Genomic DNA, 12,218 nt, shown 5'->3' with positions numbered 1-12,218 from the left:
AGTATATTTTTGGTTTTGTACCATTTGATCATCAACAATTGTTAATGCAAAACATGTCATTCATTTTATCTGTGTTAGCAACCGTGATGATTCAAAAAACATTTGCGGAGGAAACATTCAATTTACGTATTTAAGCCGTTACGTGCAATAAAATAATGGCGTATTGTGTGGGCTGATACTTATAGTTATGATAGTGTATTGTGTTTCACAGACGGTCAAAGAAATTTCGAATGAATTTAAAAGGTTTGGGAGTTGAAACTTTCAGCAAATCGAAAAAGGTAATTTGAATAAAAAACATAATATAATTATGTTCATGGTTACTGTTTCATGATAACGTAAAGCCCATGGTTTTAATATGCATTAACAATTGTGTCAATAAGGATTTCAATTACAGCTTGAATAATTTTAAATGGTAACTTTTGCAAAAGTGTAAGGACCACTCATATTTAATTGCACGATAAGTAAATAGTCGTTAATGGATTATGTATTATAAGTATCACTTTTAAGCTTCAAATACGCCAGTTATTCAATAATTGAGAATGTTTCATCTTGGTATTGTTGCCGAGACAGAAGCGGCTATTTCATTTCAGGGGCGCATTTTGGCCTACGAAATTAACCAAATGGACCAAATGTCCCCGAATTAACACTTCTTTGCGTTCGTTCAACATTTATATTAACAGCCCATGAAAGCCGACGATTAACCAAACATTAATTTTGTATTATGTACTTGTTCCCAATTTTTGAAATGAAACAACCAAATATTTACAATTTATATGCTTGGAGTAAGTGTGTAGCAGCATACTGAATATATATATATTCTTATTTTAGGTTGCGTTTATTGGGCTGTCTAATTGGGCACTTGATCCTGCAAAAATGAATCGTGGAATATTTGTGCAGCGAGATGTTCCTGACGAAAAGGAACTGAATGAGACAGCAAGGTATTTATTTCGAAATGTACTTGTTTATGTATGACATAATAATATTGCAAAATTAAACAGGGAACACTTTTTTCTAGCCGGTCATCTCACTCGTTTTAGTCTACATCGTAAGTCAATACGTATTCACAAATTCAATCTAATTTTATTTAAAACATATACTGTCATTGTAAATAACATAAGTAAAGAAACAAGAAATCGATTACACTCGAAATCCGAATATTCATTTAAACTATTCTATTGTGTAATATGTTTTAAAGACTGTACATTCATTGTTGTAGTTCATTGACCTGACAGATTATTTTTAAAAAATACTACCAATGAACAGTTTCAATTTAATAGATTCTGATGCTTGTTTTGCTTCCGAAAGACCACCTTCCCTGAATGTATTTCAAGTAACCTGTTGTAAACAAATTAGTTTTACTTTCGAAATCTGTGTTTATACAATTTCAAGTTCTAACATTCGTGTGATTTCCTTTAACGTACAGTGCTGACGGCTTAAAAAAGTCTTACATCTCAGCGCTGTCATTTCAAACCGATTTCGAACATTCAATTCAGTTCCCGCTAATAAAGGATGTTGCTTCTAGATAGAATGATATCTTAGCGGCTTGTCCGATATCATTTCAACGAAGCGAATTTTAATAACATGAGGTTTTGGCTTTGTAGTTTGTAAACTGTCATCATCTTAAAAAGTGACCCCCTCCATTATTCTTATTTTTTATACTCAGAGGAATATGTGGGTCTTCAAATGACGAAATACTTCAACGTATAATTGATCCTCTGATAGAACCACTTGCGACGTCATATCTGCACGTTTTTAACGAAGCGACAGTTGTATTGCGTGAATTTTACGGACTGAGAGACTTTTATAGGTATGTTGATAGGGTACCATACATTAAGTTGAATGTACTGTTTTTTACTATCATTACTCCTGTTTGATTGTGAATACATACCCATGTTCCCGTATACTAGTAGTGTTAGCAATTAGATAAGTAAAACACATTCGTATTGTACAATATATAATAATATTTGATATGCATTGTAATATAAAGGTTATTTTAGTTTTATATGAAATCATTCGATGTATGTTCATTTAATTAATAGTTTATTAATGAATTATCAAAAAGAAAGTGACTTTTACAATACAGTCCGTTTCATGCTAGCTTAATTCTACCAAATATATTATCTTGATAATGTATTTAAAGTGGTTTTGTTTGTACTCTTTGCATAGATTTGATGTGTAGCTTCGATTCCTATGATTCAGAAACGTATTTGAACTTAAATCACACTATCATCAACAAAGATAACAATTTACAAAACAAAGAACTCGTATATACATAGTACCTTGTTTATACACATGCATGCGCTTTTAGTGTTGATAGTGATGTTGATCATAAGGATTTGTCATATATTATTCTCCATGATCAATAATTCTTTTTATTTTGTAACATTTTTTCAACAGTTTGATCAAGATGCTGTTTGCATTTATCGAGCGATCACGAAAAAAACCCACTTGGTACGAGTTGGAGCACTGTATTAAGCGGAATTTTGGCGGTTTACCGCAAGTTGATTCAGTCAAACATTTCAGAGAAAATCTTCAAGACAAGACAACTGAGACGGTAAGGGAATAGCCAAATGAATACAATTAGAAAGACGCAATACTACAACAATTATTACACACAAAATATCGCCATTGATAAATGTTTGGGTAACCGCCTTGACTGTGAACACATGTAAGGATGCACTGGTAGTTTTAACCAGTTTATAGGCACCCAATCTGACACCTGTCTAAACCTTTTTCAACAAGCTAGACCTTCAAAAGAAGCCATAGAAAAACAACGTAATTAAACATAATACGGAGTTTAACGCGTGTCCATTCATGATTAGTTTGTTACTGCCAATACAAGCACTGAAAGCCTTATCCGGTGAAGTATAAAAGGAAAAAAAAGTACTCAAAGGTCAGATATAAACATCACCTGCATACGAGAAAGTATGGCATTGTAACCATCTGCCAAAGAGTAGGATAAGATGCAACACTTAGCAGTCTAATAGCGATTGAATCATTGTACAAGACAAACAGTCAGTAGTTTAATATGCTTTTGCATATCCCTTTAATTGCCCCACTACGGCAGCAGCAAAACCCCTCAATACCAAGCTTTATTTTGTGTTAAACGAACCTTTGCACACTATGTTTAGGAAGAAATGTCCTGAGACGTTGTGTTTCGGAGGGAAATGTCTTTAGTTGCCTTTGCAATTCTGAATAGTCTGACTTGCAATTAACTCTAACAAAAAATTATCATAATTAGCAAAACTATTATCGATTTGCACGCGGCTGCATGTTAATTATCTTACCATGGAAACGCATGTTTGGATTTGACGCTCTTCCTGGTGTTTTATTTTGTTATACCCCTATACAATATCTTCTTTGCATAAAATTACAAACTCATGTTCAAAAGAAAACGTTTAGGGCTAAGATACTTTACCTTGTCAATATCTATATGCATTCCGCATTTCTCAATTTGCGCCTCTGTAACATCATTTGTCAACTTTAGAACATTTTTCAGTATGTGTAATTTGATGGATTGTTTCTAACAAACAGAACCTTTGCACCTTGAACATTGGTTTAAGCAATGCAACTTTAACAAGTAATCATTGAGGGTTATATCAAGTTTCAACAACGTTTGCTCTAACTTTCAGGTGCTGGAGTCAGACCCTGATTGCAGCCATTTGGGCCTTATTAATGCGTGCATTTTCGGCTCATTTGAGACACACGGGTAGGTTAGGCTTAAACTTTCAAGCCACGATTGAAAATTGTGTTTTGAAAATGTACAGGCGAGTGACTTAAATGAAATTACACAAATATAAAAAATAACAAGCACAAATAAAGACAATGTTAGAAGTTCAGAACATGCCATAATTCTGCATCGGATGCTGGTGAGCGAAGGATATCCTAACTATTTGATTGATTATTTTTTAAATTAATCGTGTATGGGATATCAAACAAATGTTATAGCAAGGTTAGGCAAATGTTTTGGTAAATTTGGCTATCATGTACAGAAGGTAGTAAGCATATTCAAGTTTATATAACAATTATTTTTCCACATCTTTTTCATCGCTGTCCAATAATTTTACCAAAACATTCAAAATGAAATTCCTGAGCGTCATTGACTGTTATTTTTTTCTAATTTTAAGTTAAACTCGTTTTATAGTACAGGTATTTGAAACTTGATTTATTAAGCCTAAAAACTGAATAACATTTTTCCCTCTTTTATAGAAACGAGAGAAAAAGAACTAAAAGACACCTCGAATTTAGGGAGGGGTAAATGTTCACTAAAAATTCAGATTAAGTAAAATACTATACTATCTTGTTTGTCTGTTAACATCTAGTGAGAGCCGGTATCCGCTTTTATTGGCTGACAATCTTGGAGCTGTTTCTCTCATGCAGCAACATATTTTGAGCAACGAAAGAGTTTCGAGACCTATTATCATATTTGGTAGTAGTTTCAGGGGAGATCAAGAATATACACAGGTATAATAAAAGATTATAATATGTTATACAATAACTGTCAAAATGAAATTAAGTTTGAAAATCACCAGTGTAGTAATGCAAAACATGCCTATGATAAATTCTTAAACGTCTATTTAAACAGATTAATACTTAATTCATATCAGTTATTAAATTAATATATGGTACCTTGCTGAAAACCGTACCAACTGACACATTTTATAATGCATAGATGCAAAGATAATCAGCTAGTTTCAATGCACTGTGTCCCAATATGGTAAACAATAGTCACACTCTCCGTCTGGAATGCCGTTCGTCTGTTACTATCGTGTCCCAACTGTAGAATGATTAAATTGTTTTGAATTTCAATCAAGGCTCACAGAAATAAACAGCAGCATGATTGTGTCGCAAATAACATTCGTTCTCTTGGTTCAAAAGCACAGGTCTTACTTATAGGTCAATTAGCTTCATTTAGACAATGTTATATTTTTCTGTGGCAATTAAAGTTAAATGAACCTCGACAGTAATATTTGAACATCAGGATGAAGAAATGTATGTACTAGAGCGTCCAGCACTAAATAGTATAAGGTTTATTACCATATTCTATATCATTGAACAAGATGGCGCTGAGGAGCACACATCGATGTCTTAACGATGATCTTTTAAAACTGTATATATTAAGTTAAAAATTCAAATGTTTGAGGAACTATTTACGTACATTTGTTTCATTTGTTTATATATGCTGACAAATATACATATTTTTTCATACGCGATATAAATGCAAATAAAACAATAGTTTAAAAATTAAGTCCTTGAAAATCAATACTTTATTCAAACAAATATCACAGTAAATCCTTTATAGCTTCATTCTTACAGATATACTGATTTTACATTTTTTTCTCTTGGAAAGAACAAACTTTTTCATAAATATCTGCAAAACAATAATAAAAAATTGCTGACAAAAGGTCAGATCGCAGATTTTCATATTTCCGTTCGAATTTTATTAATGGCATAAACCGTTTGAGAAAAATGCATAAACATCAATTTTTGAACTTATATATAATTATCGGCGAATTAACTTTCGGTCAGCAGTCTTATATTATTGGTTTCCATGCATTTTCGCCAAAATTGGCTCGTGCCAAGACAAAAAAAGTTGTCAAAACGTTCAATCTGTGAGATTGAAGCTTTGAAATCGACGAAAGACTACTAGTCATTCTAAGTACTCTTTATTTATATCGACTAATTACTTTATTGCCAAACCAGTTTTTTAACATACATGTACAGTCAAGGTTACTTAAAGAGTGTTTCTGTTTTTAGTTTCAAAGTCACTTAGATTTATAGTCGTAAATCATTGTTTCCTCAGTATAAACACGATAACTAATTAGCGTTATTATTTTTGCAAACCTTTTGAATGCGTTTTTTTAGCATTATCCTTTAAGATATTGTTTTATCTTAAATACGAATTACATTCATAAATTATTTATCTGCAGATTTGCAGAAACATATACAAAATCAAGGTTTGCATAGAAACTGGCTACACTCTGGTATTGTTGAATCTGGAAAACCTTTATGTGAGTCTTTATGACGCATTGAACCAGTACTACGTGTACTTTGGTGGCCAGCGATTTGTTGACCTTGGATTAGGAACACACAGAGTCAAATGCCAGGTTCACCCAGAATTCAGGTCCTAACATTTATTTATGTTAATTGTGTTTTGTTTCTGAAACATTCAAATTAAATGTTTGGTTAAACTGTATTGTTGGGGATTTATATACTGCATAATTTTACAGATTCTATATGATGTATAAAACATGATCTTTTAAACTAAATGTACAAGGTCGAATTGCTATCTTAATATTGAAGGTGATTCGCTTCAGTTAAAAGCATTTTCACGGAGCTAATTGAAGTCACATTTAAAGTTATTGTATTATGCAGTTTGTATCTGTATATTACCATTCTCAGGATTATGGTTCTCTACAGCTTATCGAAAATCCACAAACGTTATACTGTGTCAGTTACACACCACAGATAAGATAATGTTTGGTATTCATTTATAGGGTATATTAGAGTAGTTGATTGATGTGTGATTTTGTATTACTTCGACTTACTTGTGCAATGTCCGTTTTGCACGAGACCGCAAATCGAATGCAATATAACTTTACGCAAGAAAAGCAAAATACACAATCTAACGAATCAACTGATTAATGCAATACTACTTTTAGTCTATACCTTAAAGAAAATGACAATATTTATTTTCAAAAACATTTATATAACATTTTCTTTCGAAAACATTTAAATTACAGCAAACGGCTTTTTCATTTGACTAGAATTGCGAAAGTATATTTTAATGTGTAAACTGTCATTGTGTCTATACTTTAAGGTTTATTTTCAAAGGAAATTTAACATATGCTTATAGTTGGCTCTTTGGTCATCATAAATATACAAAGCGTCCAATTTCAGACTCATTGTTGTTGCTGAAAAACTCACCGTTTACAAGAAATTTCCTATCCCGCTTATAAACCGGTTGGAAAAGCATTTTCTTACCAGTGACGGCATGCTTGATAAGCAGCAAACTAGAGTTGCTAAAGAGTTAGAGAACTGGGCAAAACGTTACGTGGAGTCTCGGTTTTCCGCAGTGCAATTAAGGTTTTGAATTTATTAAAAATATATCATGCATTTGTCAATTCATTAAATTATGTATGATGTATTTCAAAATAATATTCACAAAATGTTTTTGTAGCTATAAACGATAGGCAATTTACAAGATTATTTTTTACGTTTTATCAGAAGGCCCGGTGGCAACGGGGAGTCCAAAATTGAAGATGGATTCATCAGCTACAACGAAGATACATGCTCGGGAATCATTTTGCAAATGTTTCTCGAAAACAAAAAAGCAACTGCAGAAGAAGTCAGTCATTTTCCAAACATTAAGACTTAGTGTTTCACCACAGTACAGAAACCATTAAGAATACCCAAACTTATTTAGTTATGAGCAAAATGTAATTATTGAAGTAATCCGAATACTTTTAACTAAAATGACATGTGTTATTTAGTAACTTTTTATTTGTCATTGTATTTTGAATGTTATAAAGCTTTACTATTCCTGTAATGCTGTATCGTTATTATTTTTCTAAATACAGATACTAGAGAAGTCAAAGTTAGTTATCCTTTCATGTGCAACACCGGAGTGCGTCGTTCGGAATGAGGAAACAGAAGAAACTCTTGCGAAACACTATTTTGACAGTAAAAAACACGATAGCCTTGTTGGATTTCTTGACGCCAAAATAAAATCCGGACAAAAGTTCCTTGCTCAGGTAAAACGATTAACGATGAAACCACCAATGATGTTTTTTCCTGTCCGGATTGAAAAGTCCGACCCTCGGGCACGCTCGCCAAGCCTCGTTACCGGTTTACGCACGTGTCCTTGGATCGGATATTTCGTTACGGACTGAAAACACATTGTGGATATATTATAATAACTATATGTAAGTAACGAAAGCAAACTAATTGATTTGACATTGTTGTCCATGAGTCCTACAGACTGACAGTGAATAGAAATACATATCATATCTGTAATAATGACTCGATTGTAACATAATCGTGGTACAGATAACACATTTCACTTTTGTATGATAGATAATTGATATGATTAAAGTAACAGTTTGTTTCAAACACGTATACGTATCGATTTCCTAGCGCAAAATGACATTTATATGGTACAGATTACAACGCATTCGAAGTTGTTATCCGGAGCACACCATAAAGAGGCAATAAGTGAGGCAACAGGGATACAGCTGGAAAATATCTTGTTTATCGAAGCACTCACGTCTTTGGAGACTGAACAGCAATTTTCCAGCAGAATCCAGTATGACTTTGTTCCTTATTTATACAAATATATATTAACCAGGATCTGGCTTGCTGTATTATGAATGCACTTTGTCGAATTATTCCTGAGTACAATAGACAAAACTTTTTTTTTTCGTTTTCAGACAACATTTGCAGAAACAAGGTGATGCCCCAAGCTTGATATTGATTCAATGCGCAGCCGGTGACGAAAATGCCAATCTCATTGATTGTGCTAGATTTGGTGTCCTTGGTGAGATGGAAATGCACGAAATATTGCAAACAAAAGGAAACATCCATTGCGTTATAGTTGTGCAGCTTCCAAGAAAAGCCGGAGGATGCTTTAAAGGATTTCAGGTAAAGAATAAACATGGAACTTAACACAAAATAAATTTGAAAACTGTTGTAAGACAAAAGTAAAAAACAACAACATGTTTGTCCCAGCTCTCCTCTATAACTTAAATATCACAAAATAGAAAAAAATGAAAACTCAATCTATTGTAGTAAATATTTATCGTATCCTTCGACAAAAAGGGGCTAATACAATGGCGGTCAGTGGTAGGTTTACCATGTTAGACGAGTACAATTTGATGAAAACTGTAGAATAATATCACTTGCAAATGGTCGTATTCTGCGGTCAATATGTCGAAGGTCGGTTCAGCAAAGTTTTCTTAAGTCATGAATAATTTTGTGTGAATCAATAATTGTCTGCGCAAAAACGCTTGATTGGGTTGACCCAATTGAAACGCTATGAACTTTATAAGATGCGCTGTACTATTGCAAAACCTCTTTGGGTGCGAGAAAAGGGGAATGTTATTTTGTTCATGGTATACTAGAACTTGCGTAACCAAATTATGCATTTAAATAAAGTTAGTTAGCAAATTGCACGGAATTCATGATTCCATTGTTGTGTTAGTTATAATAATGGTGACATTTTTTAAATTTAACAGATAAAAACACGTCTTTTTGCAAAGCTAACTTAATGTAGTTGAAAATACATCTATAAAACCACGAAGACTACAAGCAAACACCGATAAATAATAATGAAGAACCTTTCTAGACAAAAAAACAAGAGACACAGAACATGTATCATTTCATCTAACTGTAATCTTCGTAAGAAGATGCTGTGCCTACATAACTATCCAAAGTATGGTAACGTCAGTGGCAAAACAAGATAATGCGTTGCAATAATAAGCAATAACCAACGTGGAACAAACTGATATCCTTTATCCTATGGAATCCAGTAAACGGACGTAGCCATGATGTCAACTAGCAGCCTTAATATACGAATTTGTATTAAAATGAATCAAAGCAGTTATAGACGTTGGACAAACTTAACAGAAGCAAACGTTTTTAGAGTTTCATAAGTTCATTAGTTTGTGTCATGATAAACACATTATTATTGGCATTAATTAATATTAGGTGTATGCATTGTTTTTAAGATGTGTTTAAACACTCTAATCTACAGAAGGTTACACATTATTGAAATCTAATCATAGATTTATTTCAAGCATGACTATATTTAATGAGGACATAAAAAAGTAGCATAAGCTGGTGCTCAACAAAGTAATTGGAATAAAATTCACACACAGAGTCACCTGGTTGAACAAAATGCATTCTTGCAAGATACTGCGTATTATTTCCCGCATTCAATTGGCCTAATGATATGCATTAACTGTATATGGAAAACTTACCATGTAGGATTGACATATGAAAGTTCATACATTAATATCCATATGTCTACATACACTCGCTTCCACATAGAACTTTGAAATTACAAACCGTACTGGTATACTGCTCGATTTTCAGTGCGGTACTTGGGAATCAGTTCACATAGATGATTTGCATTCCGAAGACATAGAAATGCCACAACTTCATGAAATGCGAGGCATATCTGTGAGTAGCATATTCACAGCATCAACTTTACCAACAACGAGGGACGATGAATCGACATAGTAAGTGTTTACTCTGCTAAAATAAACTAAGTTTTAACAATATTTATTAATTGCCTTTACAAAAATCACATAGAGAATGGAACTCCATATAATTCGTTCGACAAATGTGTACCTACATATACATTATATTTCTTATTTCATGAACTGAGTTATTATGTTAATGAATTGACATTATTAAAAAAAATATGTGTTTGTTAATATGTATCAACTGATGTAAAGAGTTACTACTTTATATCATCGAGTACTGTTTAATTCAAAAGTAAAATTTATATTTAGTGTGAACGAAGATGTCTACATCGATGTTATAAACAATTCACCAACTGCACATGAAGAACGTCGTGGTGACTCAGAGGTCAAAGAAGAAACCAACTCGGAATCGGAAAGAGATCAAACACACCTGGTAGAGACAAGCCATGTTAATTCGGAAAAAGACGGATCGGAAACACCACCTAATATGGAAATAACTGATTTAGGTAGAGGTCTAGTCGAAACATGCAAACAAGTTCCAAGGATAAGAGTGAAAGGCATCGTCGTTCAGTGTGTGCAATCTGCCGCCGCAATGGTGAAAGACATTTCAGACTCTTCTCGCGGTACTAAAAGAGTCGAAGTTTTGCTAAAGAATATCAATAAATCATCAGGATTTGGTAAGATTTCTCAGTTACATTTTGTTTTATTTAATTCGATGTATTTTGATCTAATGTATTATGCCTCAAAAAGCAACTACGTGTGGGCTGGTTGGCTTAAATTCGAAGATGTACATCCATTCACATTCGATTTTATTATAGACCAGAATGACTTTCTTCATGGTTTGCAAATGATCCTCGCAAAACTTCTTACTGAAAAAGAACAGTCAGTTGAAACGGAAATGATGGCTAAGGCTTGGATGTCAAAGGAGGCAGCGGCAACGTCGAAAATAAATAAAGCAGGCACATTAAGGTATCATTTTATTGTAGTTAATAGCTGTACGTAATTGGAAGAATTTCAGTTCCTTACGCAGATTGATCTGTGTTATTAACTTCAAAGTTATAGTAATAATGATTTGATTTGCGTAAAGCCAGCTAGAAGTAATACGAGTTGCAAAAGTTTGAGCCCACACAATTAAAACACCTGGATAATTTTCGCTCCCGTACATACATAGTAGCCGCTTCTACATGCATTCCATTGACTTGATCATCAAGATGTCTTCTTTTCAATGTCATTTGCTAATACAGGCATTAATGATTAATGAAATAGTTGTTAATGGTACATAAACCGACCATTGATGTAACTTCCTTTAAATAACACCGTGTGTATGATAAAAAATAAGCAGTGCACAAATGAAATTAATTTATTTCAGGAATTCTTGCCACCAAGTAATGTGCGCAAAAGTTACACCGGTTTTTGCTGGCTTGATTGCCTACTTGGATACGGACAAAAACTTAGATATTATTGAATCAAAAGATACATGGCGGACACAACTCTGGTTAAAGTTTATCAACACGCCGAGAGCAATAGATATCAAGGTTTGACAATCATATATTTTACAAAAATCAATTTGAAGCCCACAGCCATAGTGTTAGTTTAAATAAAAACAGAGTTCCTATTATTACAAAGATTGTTTCTTTGAATTGTACATATTCGTTAAAGAGAATAAGCGAGAGTATATCGCATTGTATTATTGCATTTTGCCCTAATTATATCTTGTTAATAATTGCTTGGTCAATATTCATATACTAATCGTAACGCTATAGAAGTTTTCAGTTTAATCCTCTAGATTTATACATTTAGTTGAGTATTCAATATAGTTTTCGCTTTAAGTTAATCTGATCGTTTTAAGGAGACGCTGAAGTGATCGATTTATCTGTGCTAAATTCATTTTATTCTTAACAAAAGTAAACATTTTTATTTGAAAAATATGTTGTTTAAATGTTTTGTTAATCTTATCATGTTATATGATAGATGACAATAGCAGTTTAAACAATAGATTTCTTTTTACAGATG

The 12,218-nt window shown here is 33.0% G+C and overlaps 1 protein-coding gene across 2 annotated transcripts in view; it reads left to right on the top strand.

Moving 5' to 3' along the window:
• LOC128206749 (E3 ubiquitin-protein ligase rnf213-alpha-like) overlaps positions 1-12,218 on the top strand; it is a 91,373-nt gene that overhangs the window by 44,254 nt on the left and 34,901 nt on the right. For both annotated transcript variants that reach the window (XM_052909419.1, XM_052909420.1), the window contains 15 exons: positions 829-938; positions 1,664-1,807; positions 2,398-2,554; positions 3,633-3,709; positions 4,323-4,464; positions 5,931-6,124; positions 6,901-7,086; positions 7,228-7,348; positions 7,581-7,754; positions 8,163-8,305; positions 8,430-8,640; positions 10,093-10,238; positions 10,515-10,882; positions 11,024-11,174; positions 11,575-11,740. In XM_052909419.1, coding sequence (XP_052765379.1) covers positions 829-938; positions 1,664-1,807; positions 2,398-2,554; positions 3,633-3,709; positions 4,323-4,464; positions 5,931-6,124; positions 6,901-7,086; positions 7,228-7,348; positions 7,581-7,754; positions 8,163-8,305; positions 8,430-8,640; positions 10,093-10,238; positions 10,515-10,882; positions 11,024-11,174; positions 11,575-11,740 — 2,490 coding nt within the window. The remainder of the gene's footprint in view (positions 1-828; positions 939-1,663; positions 1,808-2,397; positions 2,555-3,632; positions 3,710-4,322; positions 4,465-5,930; positions 6,125-6,900; positions 7,087-7,227; positions 7,349-7,580; positions 7,755-8,162; positions 8,306-8,429; positions 8,641-10,092; positions 10,239-10,514; positions 10,883-11,023; positions 11,175-11,574; positions 11,741-12,218) is intronic.

The sequence above is a fragment of the Mya arenaria genome, chromosome 10, assembly GCF_026914265.1.
Source record: "Mya arenaria isolate MELC-2E11 chromosome 10, ASM2691426v1".
NCBI lineage: Eukaryota > Metazoa > Mollusca > Bivalvia > Myida > Myidae > Mya > Mya arenaria.
The sequence above is the reverse complement of the archived record's forward strand: the minus strand, read 5'-3'. Positions and strand labels throughout refer to the sequence as shown.